The 25,082-nt window shown below is 36.0% G+C and overlaps 1 protein-coding gene across 1 annotated transcript; it reads left to right on the top strand.

Moving 5' to 3' along the window:
- The first annotated feature begins 16,643 nt into the window (after positions 1–16,643).
- Positions 16,644–18,184, top strand: LOC136773584 (putative nuclease HARBI1). Its single transcript, XM_066727357.1, has 5 exons — positions 16,644–16,707; positions 16,833–17,041; positions 17,336–17,501; positions 17,586–17,608; positions 17,684–18,184. The coding sequence occupies exons 1-5, from the start codon at positions 16,644–16,646 to the stop codon at positions 18,182–18,184; spliced, it is 963 nt and encodes a 320-aa protein (XP_066583454.1).
- The last annotated feature ends 6,898 nt before the right edge of the window (positions 18,185–25,082 follow it).

Here is a 25,082-nt window from a genome sequence, read left to right as displayed (position 1 = left end):
ACCATTTTCAGTGACAATTCTTCCAGGGGGGATGTATCTAAATGATGCTCCAATTGCTCCCTATACCTAAAACTGTCATCTGTCCTAAGTCTGCAGTTTATATCCGGAAATATGGTTCTGGAGTTAAAACGTTCACCTCTTGTGAGACATTTGCCACAACCAAAAAATGCATTATGGGATTTTGTGCATTTGATAAAGGACCTTGCTGGAGAATCTGCAATAACACATCTAATTTTTATAAGGTACTTTCTATTTTTATATGTAAACCCATAATTTGATAATATTTTGTATTCATCGCAGAATTTTTTCAGGAACTCCGATATAGACTTTAGTTTTTCTTTGCCACAATGTACACCAATAAGGAATGGCTGATGCTTGAAGAGAGGACTATGGATTTTTCCCAAAATTGGCCAAACTTCTAACTTGGAGCTACCCGAAATTGAAACACCATCGATGAATATATCCATGTGCAGCAATAAATCAGCATGATTTACATCCTTAACATTTTTAAGTTGTTCAGTTATACTTTTTTCAATGCCATAATGCATATACTTTTGATTCCGTGACAATTGAACTGTAGGATTTTCTTTTGGTGTGCGTAAAAGAGTTCTCGCATCTTTTGGCAAATTATGGCCTTCCTCATTAAATATTTTCAATAAACTACTGAGTGCATTGTGCTTGATATTGAATTGTAAAGCCCAATTTCTTAATGATGTCGCTAGGTTATTTCCTTTATTATTTGCGTTTTGGTTAATTATATCAGCACTGTAATTATTGTCATCCATTGGTAATTGCGGTGGTACACATGAATTTAATAAATTTACATCAGTTAAATCAGAAACAGGGTTGTTGTTCATTAATATATCACTTTCACTCATTAAGTCAACATAGCTGTTTGAATCATCGTGAATTAACCTATCACTTTCAATGCCCAATTCACGAAAATCATTATTTGTAGCCTCTAATATACGCTTATTCTTTTGTCGTCTTGATAATAAATAAAAAGGCTTTCTTTTCATCATCATGGACGCAATATTATTTAATTATATAGCAAACTATAATATTTTCTGGAGCACGATGCACAATAATAATATACGTGTTACACGCGATTATACGTTAAAGCAAATGCAATGGTACTTACCGGAACAAGAGTAATAATTATTATATTTCTGATTTTTGTTTCACGAAACAAAACGTTTTCATATATTTGGCAGCAATATGTTTTTCGGTTATCTGTCACTTCAGTATGTTTCAAAATTAATGCGTCTAGTAGACTTCATTTGAAATTGAACGACTTGACGTCTGCGGTAAGACGTCATTAGGATGTAGTGGTTCGAAGTCTGCCGTAAGACGTCAAAACGACTACCTTTAAAGCCTACGGGCAGACGTCTGCTGCAAGACGTCATTGAGACATTCAATGATTAGAAGTTTGTCAAAAGACGTCCAAAAGTCCTCATAAAAAACGATATGGTCAGACGTCTGCCACAAGACGTCAAAACGACGTTACCTTTAAAGCCTACGGGCAGACGTCTGCTGCAAGACGTCATTGAGACATTCAATGATTAGAAGTTTGTCAAAAGACGTCCAAAAGTCCTCATAAAAAACGATATGGTCAGACGTCTGCCACAAGACGTCAAAACGACGTTACCTTTAAAGCCTACGGGCAGACGTCTGCTGCAAGACGTCATTATGACATTATGAGAAGTCGGTCACGAGACGTCCGAAAGTCTTCATAAAAAATCGTATGGTCAGACGTCTGCCACAAGACGTCAAATCGACGTATCTTTAAAACCTACGGGCAGACGTCTGCTGCAAGACGTCATTATGATATTTTTTGATGAGAAGTCGGTCACGAGACGTCCGAAAGTCTTCATGAAAAATCGTATGGTCAGACATCTGCCACAAGACGTCAAATCGACGTATATTTAGAGCCTTCGAAATAATGTCAATCTTAGGAGGTCTTGTGGACGACTTTTGAGACCTGATCGTCTGATGTCAGCGACAAAATGACTTGTGGACAACTTTTCAGGCTTAATCGTCTGATGTCAGCGACAAGATGACTTGTGGACGACTTTTCAGGCTTAATCGTCTGATGTCAGCGACAAGACAACATAGGGACTTCTTTAGGATCTGAATGCTGTGTGGGAAAATAAATGCACTACTGTCACTTATTTTTTTTTCAAAATTCAGTCTCTTGTTCCTCGTTATTATTATTCCTCTTTTTGATGGCTCGTAATGCTAAGAGTATACAGTCTACGATGTATGTTAAACAAATGCAAATTTCACAACAGCAGGAATCAGACATTTAATTTTTTTTTTACCTCGTGCTTCCGAAAGACGTTGATATTGCACTGAGGTAAGAATGTAACGTGCAACTTTCTTTATATGATAAGATCCTCGTCGCGCAACTCCTCGATTATCGACTGTATCTCGTTGTGATGACTCGTATTACCGGCAGCCACCGATGCGATCAAAAGTCTTAAACGTTCGATCAATTCATTCGGATCGTTCCAATGTACGTAGTTGATTGGTCCCTCGGTGACACGCATAAGACCTTTACCATTTTTTTTCGATGATGATGATGATGATGATGACGCTTTACTTGCGCCTGACGGTTTACTTGCGCCCGACGGTTTACTTGCGCTTGACGGTTTACTTGCCCTGATGTTGACGCGTCAGAAGTTGACGATTTTCTTGCGCGTGATGTTGATGGTAACCGATCAGGCGGTAACATAGGTTTTCCCAATAGCAATGGTTTCATAATTTCTTTATATTTTGCACCTTTATTACCCTTGGTTTGTTTTAGACTATCGTTTAACAGTTTATGCGCTTTAGTTTGATTGAGAATACTCTTGTATTGTTCCAAATCGTCGGGTTTTATAATGGCTCGATTGGGTTCTCTCATGAAAATTAGTTCATAAGTACCTATTGTACCGGTGTATAATGTCTTATCGAGAATAATATCTCCTTCATGACTTATTTCAAATTTACATCTACCAAGCGTCAGTTGATCATTTTTATAAAGAGGTCCAAAAGCACGATCAATCAAGTTATCCCTATCAGTCAGAAGTAATGTAATATACTTGCCAGGGATCGGATGAAATCGAATATGTTGAAAGACATGTTCAAACAAGCCTGGTTCATTTTTTTCATCAATATTTAATTTTTCTAGCAAACTTTTTTTTGAATCGGGCGACGGTTGATCGGTTATAGAAGACTCGTCGTCGGTCATGAAATCCAATGGATTCGTAATAGTTTCACTAATACTACTACTAAGATTCTTTGCTCGTTTATGCGGTGTCGATGTGAAGTAGGCTCCCCTCTTCAATTTATCGTTGTATTTGACAAACGAATTATTATTATTATTTGTGTTATCCTCCGTTTGCGAAACGAGTTTCTTCAATGGATCGACTATCGGCTTGAATGTCTCGTTCAAACTGCTCTCCATTATCGCCTTCTCCGATTTCAAGGCACGATGCTTGTCGCGAATGACCTCGCTCGTCTTAGCGATCCTCTTCAGAAGCGATTTTTCATCCATCGCGATGCTGTATACAACAGCTTTCCCCGAATTGAACAGTTTTTAACCGACCTGTTGCGATGCTGTATACAACAGCTTTCCCCGAACCGACACGGGTTTTAACCGACCTGACGCGGTTTCTTAACAGATCCGAACGGCCTGCACTCCACTATCAAACTGACACTCAAGGCCGTGATCGTGTGTTGAAACCTTACCGGCCTGATTATCGACATTCACAAGGCCGTTCACTCGATCGTGGCGTACTCGTTGAAACCTTTGCGATATCGACCGTTCTTCAGAGAGCTATCCTCGTCTATTACTAAGAAACCGTAATCGCGACTCCAAAAGGTCGAACACAATGTGAGAAATTTCTCATACGACATATCACTGTTGACGTGATCGTTGAAAATATGCTTCAGATTAGTTCCATCCTGCTTAAATATTATTAGCAAGTTTGCGTTATCTCGTATCAGATGCTTTGGTATTTTCGCATAAGTCTGACAGAGGTAGAAGCAATCGATGTTGGAATGTCTACCCATGCAAAAGTAGTCCCTTATATTGTCCTGCTTGTCGTTGGCCACAACGTCGAATATGAAAATGAAGTTCGGCTTTGCATCCGCGACGTTCACAACCTCACAATTGTTTGAAAATATAAAGTAACCAATTTCCTCCGTGTCCTGCAGAAGCTGCTCCAGATATCGATACTTCGGTTGCTGCAGCGACTTCGAGTAGACGTACAGGTTCTCGAATCTCACACCGTGCGGACTCTCTATGAGGCTCAGCAGCACGTTTGTTTTACCGCAATTCGACGGACCGCAAACTATTCAGCGTATCGTAGATGGTAATAGCGATCCGTGGCGTTTTCTTATTTGCGTGGTAGCATTGTGAGCATCCAAATTTGTCACGCGAATAGTTGGCACGTGCTTCACGAAATGCATCCTCGCTTTTAACTTTCTGACATAGCTGTATCGTTCATTTATATTTCGCGATTTACGGAACTATTCGGTCAGTTGCCATTACGATGGCGTTCATGCTAGTCGTCGTCGATTCCCTGCAGAACTTGACGAATCATCAGCTCGAACACATACCGAAGATCGTATTGCTCGAGTACTTTCCAGACAGTATCGCGAATGTGTGGGAAAGATTACCTCGGCACATTCGCGCGGACTCGGATGTGCAGCAATATCAATATTGCTTACAACACTACAATCTACCTAATACCACTCACCACGACGGACCACCGAGACGGATGAAAGACTGTTACGTTTGTCAACAAGAGAAGCAGTTGCTCTAAATGTGTGGATCGTTTTTCATTAAAGTCTTAAAAAAATTGCCATTTGAGCTGCACGTGCCCGGTTACAATTATTGCGGACCCGGCACTCGACTACGCGAAAGATTGGAGCGCGGCGATCGTGGTATAAATCCGCTGGACGAGGCCTGCCTCGATCACGACTTAGCATATTGGCACAACGAGGATCTACCGGAGCGTCATCAGACCGATAAAGTGCTAGCGAGGAGAGCGCGAGAACGTATTACCGCAAGAGACGCGAACTTGGGTGAACGCGCGGTCGCCACAGCCGTATGGGCATCGATGAATGCTAAGCGTAAACTTGGCTTGGGATTACATAATATTGTCGCGATGAAGAAAGAAGTAGCGGCTACAAAAAAGAACAACAACAAGAAAAAAATTGGTACTACTACTACGAGGAAGAGAAGAATTCGAGTGCCGAGGAAACGGGGCGGTATAATACCTATACTCCCACTGCTAGGTGCAGTCGGAGCACTGGCAGGTGGAGCATCGGGTATAGCGACGGCTGTAAACCGTGCAAATGCTGAGAGAGAACGATTGCGGGAAATGCAACGTTACAATCGCGCGATGGAAGCGTCGCGCGAGAGAGGCCGAGGTCTTTATATGAAACCGTACAAGCGAGACATCGGAGAGGGGAACCGTGGAGGTGGAAAAAAAACAACAATAAAAAACGGTCGGATAAGAGGATGAAAATGAATGAGGGGAAATTTCATCGCAATGTAGAAGCTCTCCTTCCGGATTCTGGTGCTACTAGTAACATACAATTGGCACGCATCTGCCGACGCATACCATACTTCCGTGGAGTCTTTATGCGCACATCTTTGCCGCTCAACGGGCCGTGGTGCAACAAGTGCGCGATCGTGAATCTCGACGATCAATGCGGCCCTGGTACCCACTGGGTAGCCTACGTCAAGCGTAACGACATCGTCGTATATTTCGATTCCTTTGGAAATTTGAAACCGCCGAAAGAATGTGTGCGTTACTTTGGTCCTAACGTTACAATCTACTACAATCATGATCGATATCAATCGTACGATAAAAGCAATTGCGGTCAGTTGTGCGTGAAATTCCTGCGAGAACAGATACATTGAATAAAATGTCTTTCACCGTGACATTATCGGATCGTAAATCTGTATTAAATTCAGATTTCTTTCCCCCCATCAATCTGCAAGACGATCGCTACGAGATCGGTCTCGTGGACATGCAAACGAACAACTCGATAGCCAATGTGGACGAGACGAATAATAAGTTCTACTACGATAACGATAAGGTACTGACGATACCCAGCGGCTGTTACGGATTGAGTGCGATAAATGAGTATTTGCGGTCTCAAATTTCTGCGAGACACGAAATTCAAGACGACATTGACAGCGTTATTCTTCTACGAGCGAATAACAATACACTGAAGAGTGAAATATTCTGCAAATATTCGATTGACTTTGGAAAACCGAATAACATTGGCTCACTACTGGGCTTCTCGTCGAATCGCGTGATCGAACCGAACGCCCAGGCTGAATCCGACGAAACCGTGAACATTGTGAAAACAAATATTCTACGCATCGAGTGCAATATTGCGGGTGGTGCGTACACCAACGGTAGACCCCGACACATTATTCACGAGTTCTTTCCCAGCGTACCACCGGGCTATAAAATCTCGGAGGCACCGAAAACCGTCATTTATCTACCGGTCATCGTCAGAGTAATCAACCGTCTCACGTTACGTATCCTCGATCAGGACGATCGTCTCGTAGACTTTGGACGTGAAGAAATTACCATAAGATTGCACATTAAGAAAAATGTTAATTTACAAAAGTAACGAGAATTATAAAGCGGTGAAACTGGATGAAACGTTCGCTAGTCGTTCGTCCTGCGTGGAGTCGAATACACCGGTTCATCGGAGTGAAAGCAGGAATCACGACAAGAGGAGCTTCTTGCTAACGAGAAGAAATATAGAATTTTTACAATCATTGGGATTCACCGTGAAGAGATTGGGCGAAGGTACATAGTGGTACAATGGCAGATCCCTTGAACGTCACCGCACCGCTGACCTACGACAATCACATCACCAAAATGGAGATGCATGCCTACAATCCGTATGCGAACGCCTCGTTGGCGAACAGCGACGAGATTCGCATTCCCATACAGCAGCAAGATTTGATATTCCTGCCGTGCGAGAGTTATCTCTACGTCGAGGGTCAGCTGGTGGAGGGTACGCGTGACGCGAGCGCCAGCAACGAGGATATAGTTACGCTTGACTGCAATTCCGCGGCCTTTCTCTTCGACGAGATTCGTTACGAATTGAACGGTATCGAGATCGACCGATGCAGAAACGCCGGTATTACCAGCACTCTGAAGAATCTCGTTTCCCTGAGCACCGAGGAGAGCGCCAGTCTACGTCATTCCGGATGGTTCGTCGCTACGGCCAAAGACCGGCTCAAAAAGGAGGCGGCTGTTAAGAATTTCAGCTTTTGCGTGCCCCTGAAAATGCTGCTGGGATTCTGCGAGGATTATCGGCGAGTCGTCGTTAACGCGCGTCACGAGCTCGTTCTCATTCGCGCGCGCGACGATACAAACGCCATTTACTCATCGGTGAAAATCACCGATTCGTCGATCAAGCTGCTACGAGTGCAATGGAGAATGCCCCATGTGACCCTGAACGAAATTACGAAACTCCAATTTCTCAGTATCGTCGAGCAGGACAAGAGTCTGTCACTCGCTTTTCGCGCCTGGGAACTTTACGAGTATCCCCTTCTGCCCAAGTCGCAGCGACACACGTGGTCCGTGAAAGCGTCCACGCAATTGGAGAAGCCGCGATACGTCATTCTGGCGTTCAGAACGAACAAAAAGAGTAATCAGCACGAGGATGTGCTCAAATTCAATCATTGCAAAGTCCTCGATGTCAAACTTTATCTGAATTCCGAATCTTATCCGTACGATCGTCTCGACACTGATTTCACGAAATCCCGCTACTCCGTCCTCTACGACATGTATGTAAAGTTTTTCACCTCCTATTACGCTGGTAAGAAACTCGCGAGACCCATGCTCGACTATACGGACTTCTTGACGTACGGGCCGCTCTTCGTCATCGACTGCTCGCATCAGAACGAGTCCATAAAACCGGCACGGTCGACGTCAAACTCGAGATCCAGTGTATGGAAATCATTCCGGATAATACTACAGCCTATTGTCTAATAATACACGATAAAATTGTACAATATAATCCTCTTACGAATATTGTTAGAAATGTAAGTTAAAAAAAAAACAATTGTTTATTAAATAAATAAACATCAAATTTATACAATTTTTTTTATAAAAAATACCTATCAAACTGTAGATTTAAATTCCACGTTGTGATATTTTCCTCCTTTGTATAGCATTATTAAATTTTTGGCTGTTGCAGCCTTTTGTAGCTGCTGCAACTGCTCCGTATCCTCCGCCAATTTTGCCATTCTACCAGGCAAGAAAATCCAATCTCCAACTGACAGCTTAACAATAATTTTTATTCCATATTTTGTTATAATTTTTTCCACTTCTAAAATATCGTACTTTTTATTTTCCGTCAAGCTATCTAACTTCACGAAATTCTTCGGAATAACGCTTCCCAATTCATTAATTTTATTGAAATTCATTATTTTCTCTATGAAAAAAAGAAAAAAATAATTAGTCTCATTACAGTTAAAAAAACAATTAAATAATGCATTTACTAATCGAATTGAAATTCATTTTTATTTTTATTTAAAAAAAAATATATCCTTACCTTTTTTATGTAACAAACAAACAAGTTTCTTTTCTCTCAATACTCCTGACACAAACTGTAACTGCTTTGCAGAATATTTTTTACAGACTTTTTGTCTCAATACACCTGACACAAACGCTTTGCAGAATACGTTTTTACAGACTGAAGCTTTTACTGTAACTGCTTTGCAGAGTACGTTTTTATAGACTGAAGCTTTTTCTTCTTCTGCTGTTCACTTGACTTCTTTGCAAACGATATTATCGTATGTTAAGCATATTTAATTTCAATTATTGGAAAGGGTAATTTTCTTCTCTTTCTTGCAATGCATTTCCATTGTGATTGACCTATAGGTTTATCACAGTATAACACAATAGGAAAAAATATCACAATACGGTGATTATTCAGAGGGTATAGTGTATCCCTTCTCGATGAAGAAAGAATGGACTCCTAAGTGTTATCAAATGTAACTTTATATTTAAAAACTGAACGACAAAGAGTTTCTCTCGACGAAATTTCTTCAGAGGCTTCATTCAGTCGTCGAACCTCCATCAGTACAGATTGTACAATAGAAAATTAAAAACAAAAAAAAATGGAAAGTGAACGGGGTTTTGTGAAAAAAAATCTAGTAGAGGAGGATGAAAATCCTGTAGAATCGATGTAGGATTAGATTAAGAGAATTAACGATTCTCACAATCGTTATTTTGAAGAATATGAAGCGATGCTTCATCACAATATGCACTTGAACTGTAAGTACTTATTTCTATTTATTTTAAAAGAAAAAACCCACCCATCCATACAGACTGTTTATGTCGTAATACATGAAATAGTGTCAATAAAGAGAATCATAAAAGAATTTTACGACACATATTTTTGAAAAAACCGTGAACTATCACACTATTTGACCAATTGTTTTTTTATTCGAAACCAAGAATAACGAAAAAAAAAATAATTTTTTTCTTTTATTTTTACCAGCCATTGATTTAGAGGAGAGGGAGGAAGAAGAAAAGGAGGAGGAGGAAGAAGAGGAGGAGGTGATTTTTATAAGTATACTTGCTTTGTAAAATAGTTATTACAATATCAAAAAAAAAAATAACAAAATGTTTTCAAATATGTCCCAGGTTAAAAATATGATCACACAAACGGAGTCTGTTGCTGCAAGAACAGAGGCTACGCAAATAGAGCCTCAGATAGATCTCACACCACATTATTGGTGTATAAATTGCAAAAAATTTGGTCACCTACACATCAATTGTTCACTTCCTGAATGGTGGAGCATTTGTAAAAAATATATACATCATGCAATTGAATGTCAGAAAAACTTCTAAAAAAGCATTGTAAATAAAACTTTTTTAATAATTCAATAAATTATAAAAATAAGCATTGTATTTAAATACTCCTTCTCCTTCTCCTTCTCTCCTTCTCTCTCTAAGGCGTCCACTGCTTAACGTGAGAGGGGGGGAGGTCACATGTGTACCCTACAAGTTTAACGTGGGTGACACACACAATGCGCATAACCGCAGAGGGGGCAATTCTCCTACTTCCCCTACACCCGCGGGACCCCGACCCCCTCACCCATCGGTCTCAGCCGAGGAGTGGGGCAATTCCCCTACTTCCCCTACCCCCGCGGAACCCCGACCCCCTCGCCACCCGGTCATAGAACCATCCTAGCTACTCTACTATGGCACTTTCGAAAAACGCACGTGCTCACTTATTAAAGGTCTGTAGCAGACTCACCGATTATTGATCTATTTCCCGATAATAACATTATTAGGGGAGGCACCTAGCGGTGCCTATGCGTACTACGACCTTCTGACTTATTGTTTATTGCATGCATATTTTTCGTACAGGTTTGACATCACTCAGAAATATTGTTCCAACACTCATGACGTAAATTAAGAAAAATTGGTAACCTAAAGCTAATTAACGAAAGAGCGTCGTTGAATTAGAGTGCAGTCATTGAGCGGTGAAGTACGCTAAAATTGGAAGCTAGAACATTTGATTTTACGGTTGGGAATGCGATTACCCAACTTATGAAGAGACCTTTACAAAATAGAATGTTCTTATTTGACGATATAAACGATGGAAATCTTATCGAATACGAATGTTTAGAATAAATTACTGATAGCTTCAACGTCCTGTGACACATTGAAAGTTTGGAAATTTCATTAGGCCTTGATAAATCGAACCAAAAGTTTATAAGAAGTTTTTTAGCTCCCAATTATCTTATTTTGCGATAAACTATTGAATTCTGACGCATTACGAACTTTTATGACAAATTACAAGATTTTCTTTGAAAAATCTTATAATAAATCTGCCACGAGCCCTTTTAGCCTTTGACTCTCATGCATTTCAGGAAACGAAAGAACTCTGGATCGTGACGAATTTTTACAGCAAATTACAAGCAGTTTTGGTGTTGCTAGACCCATTGCAAGCTTCAAAATAACATATAGCCTTGAAAATTCCCATCAAAATTCTGACACATGTTTTTTAAGCCTTGCTTTTCGAGAGACGACAGAAATCTGGCCTTGACGAATTTTTACAACAAATCGCAAGCAGTTTTGGCGTTGTTAGACCCATAGAAAGCTTCAAAATAACATATGGCCTTGAAAATTCCCATTATAAATGTAACACGACCCTTTTCCTCCTTTTACCCCGCGTAAAAAAAATCGATCTTAGAAAGATCTTAATTTTGACTTGAAATATAATCGTAAGATCTTAGTAAGATCTTACATTCGTCTTTCAGGTAGTCTTGCTTTGGGTCACGAACAAGACGAATATGTAAGATATTTCTATGATCTTTCTAATACTTGAAAATGGTATTTTTGATTTGCAAATATAGGACAGCCCGCGTATAAAAATTTGGACTTGCAAAGCGCTTGGATTCGGCTGGAAAGATCCTCGAAAGATCTTAGAAAGGTCTTTCCAGTGTATTGGAAAGTAGCTTGCTCTATCCCGCCAGCAAGACAAGTTCCGAGCTCTTGGCAAGCACTTTCCAAGACGATTTGAAATTTGAGGAAGTAAAAAGAATAGGTTATAATTAATTTGTTTATTTATTTATTTTCATATATTTGTTATTATGATTATCAATTAATACAGATAATAATTAATTTTACTGCATGAAATTTTTTTTCCGCGGTGGGACTCGAACCTGGAACCGATGCCAATCTCACTTACAGTTGTCCGACGTTTGCACCATTCAGCTAAACTTGGATTTCTATATCGATTGCTATTTTAGCGTATATAGAAACAATAGACAAATAAGTCGTATTCTGATGTCAGCGACAAGATTACTTGTGGACGACTTTTAAGGCCTGAAATTAGTAACAAGACATTATAGGGACGTCTTTAGGATCTGAATGCTGTGCGGGATATTTTACGAAGCTAAAGCTAGCGTTCGATGCGAGCAATTCGATAAAGCTCAACATAGCCTGAAGTAAGCAAGGAATGAAAATAAAAAAATATCCATCTTCTTCCTTATTTCACAAGGAACAGATCCGTAAAGGTTAAAAAGTGGACTCGGCAAGGGAAACAGCTGAAAAAAAATTGTAGGTGCTTAGAATGCGCGACCTTTTTGCAGATTTCTCTGTGTTTTAGCTAAGTTTAACCACGCTGCTACCCACAGAAAATTCGTCAGTTAATTAAACAAGTATGCATCTTCTTTCTTGTTTCATAAGAAAGATATCCATATAGGTTAAGCTGTGGATCCGGCAAGGGAAATAGACGAAGAAAATTAGTGAATTCGGATTATAATAAACGTAAAATATTTGTGAGTACGTCGCACATTTTTAGATTCTATAATTTTTTCAGCTCTTTCCCTCGCCGGTTACAACACTTCTTAACCTATATGGATCTCTTCGTTATGAAAAGAGGAAGATTTTTTTATTGGCTAACAAACTTTCTATTGGGAGCAGTGAGATAAAATTTAAGCAAATAATAGAAAACTGTATGAATAAGTCGCACTTTATTACTTTCAATCATTTTTTTCACCTATTTCCTTTGCTGGCTCCACTGTTTAACCTATATGGATATCTTTCTTATGAAATAAGAAAGAAGATGCATACTTGTTTAATTAACTGACGAATTTTCTGTGGATAGCAGCAGGGTTAAACTTAGCTAAAACATAGAGAAATCTGCAAAAAGGTCGCGCCTTGTAAGCATCTACAATTTTTTTCAGCTGTTTCCCTTGCCGGGTCCACTTTTTAACCTATATGGATCTGTTCCTTGTGAAATAAGGAAGAAGATGCATATTTTTTTATTTTCATTGCTTGCTTACTTCAGGCTATGTTGAGCTTTATCGAATTGCTCGCATCGAACGCTAGCTTTAGCTTCGTAAAATATCCCGCACAGCATTCAGATCCTAAAGACGTCCCTATAATGTCTTGTTACTAATTTCAGGCCTTAAAAGTCGTCCACAAGTAATCTTGTCGCTGACATCAGAATACGACTTATTTGTCTATTGTTTCTATATACGCTAAAATAGCAATCGATATAGAAATCCAAGTTTAGCTGAATGGTGCAAACGTGGTACAGCTGTAAGTGAGATTGGCATCGGTTCCAGGTTCGAGTCCCACCACGGAAAAAAACATTTCATGCAGTAAAATTAATTAGTATCTGTATTAATTGATAATCATAATAACAAATATATGAAAATAAATAAATAAACAAATTAATTATAACCTATTCTTTTTACTTCCTCAAATTTCGAATCGTCTTGGAAAGCGCTTGCCAAGAGCTCGGAACTTGTCTTGCTGGCGGGACAGGGCAAGCTACTTTCCAATACAATGGAAAGACCTTTCCAAGATCTTTCGAGGATCTTTCCAGCCTAATCCAAGCGCTTTGCAAGTCCAAATTTTTATACGCGGGCTGTCCTATATTTGCAAATCAAATATACCATTTTCAAGTATTAGAAAGATCATAGAAATATCTTACATATTCGTCTTGTTCGTGACCCAAAGTAAGACTGCCTGAAATACGAATGTAAGATCTTACTAAGATCTTACGATTATATTTCAAGTGAAAATTAAGATCTTTCTAAGATCGATTTTTTTTACGCGAGCATATGCAATTTTTAAGCTTGCTATAGGTCAAATAACTCCATAACTGCTTGCAATTTGTTGTAAAAATCCTCAAGGCCAGATTTCTGTCGTCTCTCGAAAAGCAAGACCCCTCAAGCCCTCTGTATCCAATATTACGGAACGAAAAACGAGGGAGAATTGTCCAGTGTTATTTTTCGACCGACTTTAATGATTTTGGGCTTGTTGGAACCGTTAGGACTCGCACCTTGTCATAAAAAAGCCTTATTTTCTAAAAAATGAAAAAAATTAAAATTGTTTAAAAATTCGCAATAATAATATTTAAACGCAAAACAAATTGAAAAATCGGGCTTCCTTATGACGAGGTGCCAGACCTAACGATTCCAACAAGCCCACAAACATTGAAATCGGTTGAGAAATAGAGCAGTACCATTGTCCCGCGTTTCTGAGGTGGACGAAAAGCAAAAATTTTTAGGAAGGAAGCTAGGCTTCCTCCCCTCTCGCGGCTCACGCTAACGTATTCCCCACTCTAGCATCGAAACTTACTGCGAAGCTTTCCTCTCATATTTACGCTATTCCCCTATCTGTAGCTATACATATACAGTGGTGGTAGAAATAATAAGAACGAATTCAATTTTCGTATTCTCAGACAAACGGTATGTACTGTAGGCACTGGTAAACAATGTAATCCAGGTATCATACTTCACACATTGACCGTGAATAGCTTTGTAAATAAACATATACATAATTTCAATTTAGAGCGCAACTAGTGTATAACTTTAGTTTCACAGTGCTCACCTGACTGGTAATTATAATAAGAACGCTTTAGTATTCGACTGATTAAAAACGAAGGTGAACATTTTTCATACACTTACCATACCATGATTTAGTGCACTTTAAGTTTTGCTGTTCTTGTTTAAATTATTGCTGAAAATTGTGCTTACAGTGAGTTTAAAATGGGTAGATCAACTCATTGTAGTGATGCAGAGAAATTGCTAATTAAAAATTTGAGAAGAGAGGGAAAATCAATTGGATACATTGCCAAATTGATAAATCGATCTAAATGTATGGTTCACCGTGCCTTAAAACCCGTCAAGTTAACAGAAAATCGAGGTAGGCCAAGGAAAACCACAGCGACATTTGACCGTCTATTGTTAAGAAAATGTAAAGTGAATCCGTTTGCTGGTTCAGTAAAACTAAAGCAAATGACAAACGCTCCGATAAGTGCAAGGACAATTAGAAAACGATTGCAAGATGCAAATTTGCATGGACGAGTGCCTAGGAAAGTGCCGTTACTTAGAAAGAAAAATATCAAGGTTCGTATAAGGTTTGCTGAAGAGCATTTAAATCTGCTTGGAGAAGAAAGAGATAAACAGTGGCATAACATTTTATGGAGCGATGAAACCAAGTTCAATTTATTTGGATCTGATGGAAGAATGTACGTTAGGAGGCCTAAAAATTCTGATTACAATCCTAAATATACAAAGCCGACAGTTAAATTTGGAGGCGGTAGCATCATGGTTTGGGGATGCTTTTCCCGTAATGGAGTAGGCCCCATATTTTGGATTAAAGATGTTATGACAAAAGAGACTTATAGAGATATTCTACATTATATTATGCTACCGTATGCAAGGGAAAATATGCCTGCCAATTTCATTTTCCAGCAAGATAATGACCCGAAACACTCCTCGAAATTGGTAAAGAAATGGTTTGAAGATAACCAAGTGTCAGTTATGCAATGGCCGGCACAGTCGCCTGATTTAAACCCTATTGAAAATTTGTGGGGTCATATCAAAAAGTGTTTATCGAAAGGAAAAGTTACCAATAAATATTTACTATGGCAAGAAATCGAAAATGCTTGGAGCAACATTTCAAATGCAACGTGCGAACATTTGGTCGATTCCATGAATCGAAGGTGTCAGGAAGTGCTAAAAAACAAAGGATATTCGACTAAATATTGATTTAAATCAATTAAAATAGCTACTGATAAATTTATTTTTTTTTCTATCACGTCTGTAGCAATGTTCTTATTATTTTTTCCAGTCACTTTTTCTAAAAACTCATTGATTTACATTTCTGATATTTGGACAATAAAGTTCATTTATTTACAATAAATTCAACTGTTACTAAATCAATTTGCACCTAATCTTCCTGCAAATTATCACAAATTTTTTTCTAATGACGCTTTAACGTACCGTTCTTATTATTTCTGCCACCACTGTATAAATACTGCTAAATAATGTTGAGAACATTTCACCTTACCGATATAATGTAATTGCTAAAAATGCAATTATCATTTTGAAATGAAATTGTATAAAAGGAGATTTCGTAATGCTTGAAATATAGGGCATACGGCGAAACGCGGGACAATGGTACAGTCGTATTTTTCAACAGAATTTGATGAGACTAGTAATAATTAAAGCCATTCTTCATGTAAATTATCCTAAAGAGCTCGCATTTTCGATAAAGCTGATAGTTTTTCAGTAATGAACGATTGAAGTTGCACGGCGCACAAATACATATTTCTTCTCTCGCGTAGATCAGCTGTTGCGCACGTCCATCTTCAATCGCTCATAACTGGAAAACTATAGGCTTTATCGAAAATGCGAGCTCTTTAGGACAATCTACATGAAGAACGGCTTTAGTTTGGCTAGTCTCATCAAATTCTATTGAGAAATACGCCTGTACCATTGTCCCGCGTTTTGCCGTAATTTCAAGTCTTCAAGCGTCACTGACTCGTTCATTCTGCTATTTATTTCGAAACAAATAAAAGTACGATTGCACATTGAAAAATTACATTAGAAGCTCTCGATAATGTACATGAAGCTATGAGTATTTCTTACGGCCGTATTCATAGTCGGTCCTTAAGGAGCTCCTTAGATTAAGGACGCCTTATTCACTAGGCAAGGAATGAGCCAATCACAATGGGAATAGCGATGACTCTTTCATTGTGATTGGTTGATTGTTTTATGCTACAGTCTGCTCAATACTACTTTAGTATACTTTAATTGCATATATATATGATTTTTTGCTTCCTTATTTTAAGGAATGTTTGAGGCTTCCTTGAGGATGAGATTCCTTTACTACAACATTTTATGCCGTATGGTTGGCAGTATTGATACATAGGCAAAATTTGCTATAGTATATTAACTTTTATGCGGTGTGTTCTGTGTGTATACGGCGGTATTGTAATCGAGCAAATATAACGTAAATATTTGTTTCTTTGTTAAACAAAAGATGGACAACGAATTTTAATTAATTCTAATGAAGAATTTGGGGATGAAGATGAAAATATGGATAATGATCGTATTACTGTACGTAAAAGATATGTGCGTGACATGGAAAATCCTATTGAATTTTATGACGATGTGCCTTTTCAAAAATGGTATAGATTTACCAAAGAAGCAGTAATGGATATTTTATTACCAATAGTAAATGAAAAATTGGTAAAAGTTAATAATCGAGGACTGCCAGTTTCATCATTAATGCAACTTTTAATAACCTTGCGTTTTTATGCCACAAAGTAGCTTACAGATTTGATTTTTTGTTTAATGTATACATATATGCAATGATTCTGTAAAGGTGATAGATTATTTTAATTTTTAAATACAAAAAACAATTCAAAATATATAATAATGTATTTTATATTTATGTACAAATGTAAAGCCGTGTAACTTTCTTTTTAAAATATAAATATATTATTTATATTTATTTCTAATAACGTGCTCTTAACATTTCAGATTGTTAATGGAGATTTAAGAGGATACAGTCAGCCGACTATTTCTAGGATTGTTGCACGTACTTCTAGGATAAGGGCATCATGTTTAGGTGCACATATTAACTTCTCCAACAGCCGAAAACGCCAAGAAAATCAGGATAAATTTTATAGAATGGCTGGTTTTCCAAGTATAATAGGGTGCATTGACTGCACACATATACGAATTGCTAATCCTGGATAAAATTATGGAGAGGTGTTTCGCAATCGAAAAGGGTGGTTTTCTTTCAACGTACAGGTATTTGTAATGTATTTTAAGAGGTTTGCAAGTTTCTATGTAATTATTTCTTTTCATTATTTATTGCCTTGACAGGTGGTTAGTGGACCTAATAGAGAAATACTCGATATTGTTGTCAGACATCCAGGATCAACTCATGATTCCGTTATATTTGATCGGAGTGGTTTGCGCTGTCGCTTCGAGTTAGGACAATTAGACGGAATTTTACTTGGAGATAGTGGTTACGCCTGTCGCACGTATTTATTAACGCCTATATTAAGACCTGAAACAAACGCAGAGTTAAGGTATAATACGGCACACAGAAGAACGAGAGTCATTGTAGAACAACTGTTTGGAGTATGGAAACGTCGCTTTCCGTGTCTATACTATGGACTCAGAACCAAACTATCAACATCAGTTGCGATTATATGTGCCACTGCTATTCTGTATAATATATGCATTAAACACCGACTAAACATTATATGTGAAGATGATTTTGACGAAAACTCTGAAATATTAGATAATGCACTGATTAGAGAAGAAACTGGCATAGGATTCGCACATAGAAATGAGTTCATAGTCAGACATTTCTCATAATTTGTTTGATGTGTGACAGTGTAAAATTATTATATGTATTCTAAATATGATAGTTTATTTATCAAATTCTTTTATATTTTACTTAAATTGACATAACTTTATTTATTTTATTTGACAATTTATTTACATAATGCTTTTGTTTGACTTTAATTCAGATAATTGTACCGAATTCAGACGACTTGATATTAATAACATGATACACATAAATGTATATATATATATATATGGAAATAAAATTGAAAATGTAATAATTTCAGAACAAAATAATAAATTTTTAAATTACGTATTTAATTATAATATATGAATAGCTATTAGGAAAGGGCACAAATAAATTTAAAAAATACACGTTTAAAAATATTTATTGCGACGATTAACTAAGAAAATAAACGGTTTTTTTATTGTTGCAAATTTTTTATTGCTTCCTCCTCTCTGAGAAGCTTCAATAAAAAGATATTCTCCTCCATTTCTGCAATTTTCATTTTTTTTGCATGAAGCTCTCTCTGCTGCTCAATCGACTCCTTTATTTTAATAATCCTCAATTTCTTTTCATCATGTATATTCTACAATAAACTTTTGTTCATTTTTACTATGAATTTAATCGAGAGCAAATAATTTAATGTAATGTTAAACATTGCTATTTCTATTATTAATGAAATGAAAATTATGTTACGTATATATTACAGAAAATAATAGACCTTTAAAATAGGTCGTTCACTGTGCCACGTAAATATTGCATTAACTTTACTTTGTTAAATTTTATTTCATATTTAAATGGTCTCGGATATTGCACTTTCTGCATTTTTATGAAAAGTGTATATTTCGTGTGACATACAATATGCATTTCTTATGAAAAGTGCAGGAAATGAAAGCAATACGAGCAAACCTAATTTTTAACTTTAAGTCGGTATATTTTGTTGGGTTTTGTAACCCCTGATGTTTTTCGCCTGTACCCTCATCACCATTTGGATTATTTATCATTTCTACAGGAGTTTGCTCAAAACAGATTGCGTCTTCGTCTTCGCTATCATCCTGTATGACGACTGTCCTGTTTGATGGTCCTGCAGCTGCTTCTATATTATCTGAAATTAAGGTAATTATGAGTCAAACTAATTATAACTTTCTTATAATTATAGTTTATAGTATATAATTATATTTGCTTTATACATTCTTTTTCAAATTGTGCTGTGCTGTCAAAAGGACAATCAACCTCCAAGTCTATGGTTTTGCTAGAAGCATCCATGAAATCCATTACAGGATCTGAAGGCGGGACAACTGCAGAACCCCCGCCTGTCATAAGATGCTCATGGCGAAGAACAGTATTTAATTTCCTTCTCCTGCAATATAAATAAATTTTTATATATTAGTGTTTATGTAAATATATATATAGAAAAATTATACAATATTGAAAAACAATAAAAATATATACATCATATAGTAAAAGCCTAAAGAGATTTTTGACACCCTTCTCCTATTTCTCCAATATCACCTGTTGCTTAACATTTTTTAAACTTAATGAAGTAATTAAAAGGCTTCTGTGACTGAAGATTAATCAATATAATTCTTAAAATAAAATATATTTATAATTACTTACAAGCGAAATCCCTTTCTTCAAGATTTGTGAGATAAGAAACAGTCAAGGTCACTCAATCTGAAAAATATTTATATTTGTTGATGAAAGCGTTCCAGTATTAGGCTTTTATCAGTTACAAGAATGTTCGCTGATTCATGATTAGTTTATGTAAAAAATAAACAGATGTATAAGCGATCCCACAAAAAACAAGCTTTGCTTGTAAAAAAAGGACGGCAAGTACATAAGTCGTATCTAGTATGATTAATATATAGTAATATAAAATATTTTAATTAAAAAAAAAATAGTGAAATCCAAATGTTAGCAAGTATAAATTTTTTCCATGGCGAAAATTGAAATTTAGAAAAAAGTAAATAGTAATACAAAAATTACTTGCCAGGCCCGTTGTATGCAATCGTATTAAATAGCCACATTTTTAACTTACGAGAAGCAATGCTTATATTGCAAGATAGCAACTTACACATGAATATTACGGGCCCGGCAAGTAATTTTTGTATTACTATTTACTTTTTTCTAAATTTCAATTTTCGCCATGGAAAAAATTTATACTTGCCTAACATTTGGATTTCACTATTTTTTTTTAATTAAAATATTTTATATTACTATATATTAATCATACTAGATACGACTTATGTACTTGCCGTCCTTTTTTTACAAGCAAAGCTTGTTTTTTGTGGGATCTTATAACGTTTTGTAAGAATATAGGAATTAAAACTAAAAATTGTTTTAACTAATTCAATCTAATAAAACATTTTCCAATGTTCTCATCGTTCCATAATGTAAAGCTTCAATTCGAGATATTAATTTATTAATCTATTAAATATAATACAAAATATTACAATGATGAGTTCTTATCATAATTACACTTTTAGAGGCATTTAACATAGGATTCAATGACTGTTTGAGTTATATTTTCAACATCATATACCCAATATCACATTAAAGCCTTTCGCTTTAAAAAATTTGTTTCTAAATTTACCTTTAAATCCACTTTTTTCTTAGGTGTTACTCTCACTATCATCTTTGCATTATGGCTCTTTCCCTGGTAAACTAGTGACATTTATATATTCTTTTCATTAATATAAACTGTAAAATATATACCAGTTAATGCAATGGAAGTCTATGTTTTTTAGGTATACTGCTTTCAGTTTCTTGAAGTTACACACTGTATGTTCTATTACATGTGAAATATTGAAATTATGAATTCCTTTCATATTTACACATTTACATGATTTTATTATAATTTCCATCAACTATGTTAATTCTAATTCCAAAGTTCTATGCCCAAAATCACCTGCAGGCACTTCACTCTCAAGGATTTTCTTATAAATTAACTCATATTTATCCATCACTTTTTTAGCTGTTAACCTCAACATCAACTTTGAATTATGGCACTTTCCCCAGCACACTAGTACCATTTATATTTTCCTTTCATTAATATAAACTAGGAAATACACCAATTTATACAATGGAAGCCACTCTTTTGTGGATATACTGCTTTCAGTTTCGCAAAGTTATTCACTGTAAATTCTATTGCATGGAAAATATTAATATGATGAGACTTCTTTTCATTGTTTCATTTCTAGATGACGTTATCATTAATATTATGATTTAATTGACTTATATATTTCAAAGGGTTTATGCCCAAAATCACCTGCAAGCCTTTCGCTATTAAAAATTGGTTTCCAAATTAATTTTTTAATTTCTCCACCTTTTCCTTAGGTTTAACTCTCAACATTAACTTTGCATTATGGCTCTTTCTATGGTAAACTGGAATCATTTCTGACTTCTTGTATTAAATATTACAGCTTAACCCTGCACAATGACACAATAAACATGTTATTGTAAATCAATCTGAAATAAAATCTCACTAAGTACCAAAAGATATATTACATATTATATTATAAAAATCAATGTTATTCTTATAAAAAATTAAATTTGAATAATTTTTTTGGTAATAATAATAATTTCTTTCTATTCTGATTGGGGAAGCGTAGGTAAATATATGGTTTTAATACTTTTTTATATTATAATTGAATATTAAATAACGATTAGAAAATATTTATCTGCTTTTCTTTAATCGTAGTAATAAGAAAGATTTATTGTCTCCTGGAAAATTGTTTCTATACCCAGATAGCCTTATCCGATTGTGCAAAACTAAACGAAATTCTGCTACAAAATCTAGTCAGCAAAATGACACCATATTTGAAACAGAACCTGACTTGTCAGTTTCTGCTAACAGATTAACAACAATATGATATCGCTTTATGCGGCAGAACCTGCAGTACATTTGTAGCAGAAACGCAAGTGAACCTGCAGCAGATTTACAGCAGGAACGCAGTAGACTCTGCGGCAGAGCCTGCAGCAGATTTGCAGCAGAAACACAGCAGACTCTGCGTACTTGATTTAAATGTCTTACGCCGTATGACGCATGCGCAGAACGATAAACATGATGCCGTCTTTTAGAACAACGTTAAAGCCACTAGGTGGTACACCGTTTAAAATTGTATTAATTATAATATCTGAAAATTTTTAAACATATAATGATAAATATCCAGAAGAAATAACGTTTAATTGACGTTGAGGGAACAACGTATTTACCCATAACCAATTCGAAACGGTTGAATACAAGACATCTTTCTAACATTTTTTAAACGTAAATTGGATTCTCCAAGAGAAATAACGTTTAACTTCCGTTGTTGAAGCAATGTTTTTCTCCACAACTAATATGAAACGGTAGGATTGATGGGATCTTTCTAATGTATTTTAAATATTGATTTTTTCTATAGATGCAACGATTAAATGATGTTAGCACAACGTTTTCTTCGTGAACTGAAATTATGTCAAGGAAACAGTTCAAATATTGTTTTTAGTAATATTTATTCAAATGATTAAAAAATATTTAACAACAAAGATTTTTAGGATTTAATTCGAAATAAAAAATAATGTAAGGTGATTTTCAATAACAGTTGCATATTCATCAAAATTGTAACGATCTATTATATGCTAACGTAGCTTAGTGGTTAAGGTGCGCGCCATGTTAGAAATTCTTTCAGCTATTTTACGATTTGTAGCCAATTCCAGGAGAAAGGAGACTCGAAGGATCGTCCGCTCTGCTTCTAGGATGCAGATTATTATAGTGTGTAAGATTCGATGATTGATAGAAATCAATATAAAGACAATTAATTCATATAGATTACGTGTAGGAGGAAAAACCTGCTGCACGCAGGTTCGCGTCCAGCCATCTCCTAATATTTTTTCTTTTTTTTTTTTAGTAAAAATTGATTGTATAATGGTAACTTATAATATTTTGTGATTTTAATGCAAATTGAAGTGTTAAATTATTCACGCGATTCAATTTATTCATCCTAAAATATTTTCAAGCGGACAGAAACGAACGTTAAATTAACCGTTGTGTAAACGTTAAATCAACCGTTGATAGAAACGTGGATTTTGGCGACATAGGGCACGTTGTTTCAGCTATAGATAACGCGTTAAGAAATTACGTTGATTCAACATTTTTGGTTTTATTGGGTAACATTTTAAAGAGCGTACATAGAGTAACAAATCCTGCTTTGTTTTTGTTTTTAATCTGCCTTCAGAGACTGTACTGCAGACTCTGTCGCAAATCTGCTATAAATCTGCGCTCGGGTTATGTGTACAGATTGCGTTTTGTTTTTGGCGTCATTCTGCTAGAAGGCTAGTATGTGCCGGTTCTGACGGCAAATACCAAGTCAAATGTTTCTATACTTGATGGCAATCTGACAACAACATTTGAGCACTTTTGTTAGCAATCTGCTGCCAATCTGCACACAAAATGTTATCTGGGTATATGATATAACCTATCGGACAGTTGAAATCCATATGAGTTTAAAGAAATGAAAAATTTAAACATGAATTTTGTTATTGATTTCCATACCTGGATGTTTAGCATATGTTTAAACCTCATCCTTCTCTGTTTCATTTACAACCTTCGTTAATCTGCATTCTCCAATGACAGGGTATTTCCCAGAATTGTTATAGCATTTGGCACTGGTTGGCATCAAACTGCAAACTATGAAATAATGCCTATATATAACTTTGTTTTAATTAAACAAATTCTTTTTACAATGTACTTACTTTACATGAAAATGTTAATGTTTATAGCTATTGAGACACTACCGTGTGTCTTAATTATGAGTGAATGTAACAAGATTATCCTTATCTGTTTTATCTGCAATAACCTGCATTTTTGAATAACAGGGTATTTCAATAACCTTTAAAGTACATCTGGAAAGAGAGACTCAACAAAGTAATTGTTATATTTTAATACATGCTTGAGCTGAATTAAAAAATAAATAAATAAACAATTAATTTTTAATTACATACATTTTAAGCGGTTGAATGAGTTACACATACTTTACCATGTGATAATGAACAATTGGCTTATCTTTTTCTTTCGCTAGTAAATTGACATATCATTGAGTCATCAACAGTTAATCACATTTCAAACTACTGTTTCCATTTCTCAACCAGTACTCCGTAGTTGTATTAAACCAAAGCTCTGTTTTCCAGCAACACATGGCAGCACTATCTTCATTATCTATTTTATTATAAAAAGTAGTAATATCCACTGGAACTGTAACTGATTCCTCTTTAACTATGGTAGTACTTTTTGGTGCTTGCATTTTTCCAAGAATTGTTATAGCATTTGGCACTGGTCTGGCATCAAATTGCAAACTATGAAAGGATACCTTGTATATAACTTTGCTTTAATTAAACTAATTTTTTTCACAATGTACTTACTTTTCTTAAAAACGTTTATGTTAATTGCTGTTGAAACACTACCATGTGTGTTGGTTATGAGTGAACGTAACAACCTCATCCTTCTGTTTCATTTACAATTTTCGTTAATCTACATTCTTCAATAACAGGGTATTTCCAAGAATTGTTAGAGCATTTGGCACTGGTATGACTTCAAATCAGAGGTGCATACAAGGAAAATATTTTATTTATAACCTGAAATAAAATCCCACAAAGTACCACAAAATATTAAATTTTAATATATTTTACAATGTTGTGTTACTTATCTGATTCTCCATCAGACTCCTTCATGTATTTATTCCTTTAGTTTGTTTAATTATCTACACTTTGAATTATATCATACTATTTTTATCCCAACAGAGTAGTTTTGATTTTGACAGTTCTATCGAAATCGATCGAAATTTAGGGTTATGCCGGTATTGAATATAGCAGGTGAATATAGCAGCCAACTTCAGCCCGAGACATACAGAGAAAAGGGAGAAGAATTTCAACTTCGGCATATATATA

Source organism: Prorops nasuta, unplaced genomic scaffold, assembly GCF_024137725.1.
Source record: "Prorops nasuta isolate Cenicafe-Biocafe unplaced genomic scaffold, Cenicafe_Pnas_1.2 PNAS00005, whole genome shotgun sequence".
In the NCBI taxonomy this organism is placed as follows: domain Eukaryota; kingdom Metazoa; phylum Arthropoda; class Insecta; order Hymenoptera; family Bethylidae; genus Prorops; species Prorops nasuta.
The sequence above is the reverse complement of the archived record's forward strand: the minus strand, read 5'-3'. Positions and strand labels throughout refer to the sequence as shown.

Coding starts and splice junctions, on each gene's coding strand:
- LOC136773584 (XM_066727357.1), top strand. CDS start 16,644: ATGTTTGAGGCTTCCTTGAGGATGAGATTCCTTTACTACAACATTTTA. Junction 16,708..16,832: donor TTTATGCCGTATGGTTGGCA/GTATTGATACAT, acceptor GTTAAACAAAAG/ATGGACAACGAATTTTAATT. Junction 17,609..17,683: donor GGTTTTCTTTCAACGTACAG/GTATTTGTAATG, acceptor TTGCCTTGACAG/GTGGTTAGTGGACCTAATAG.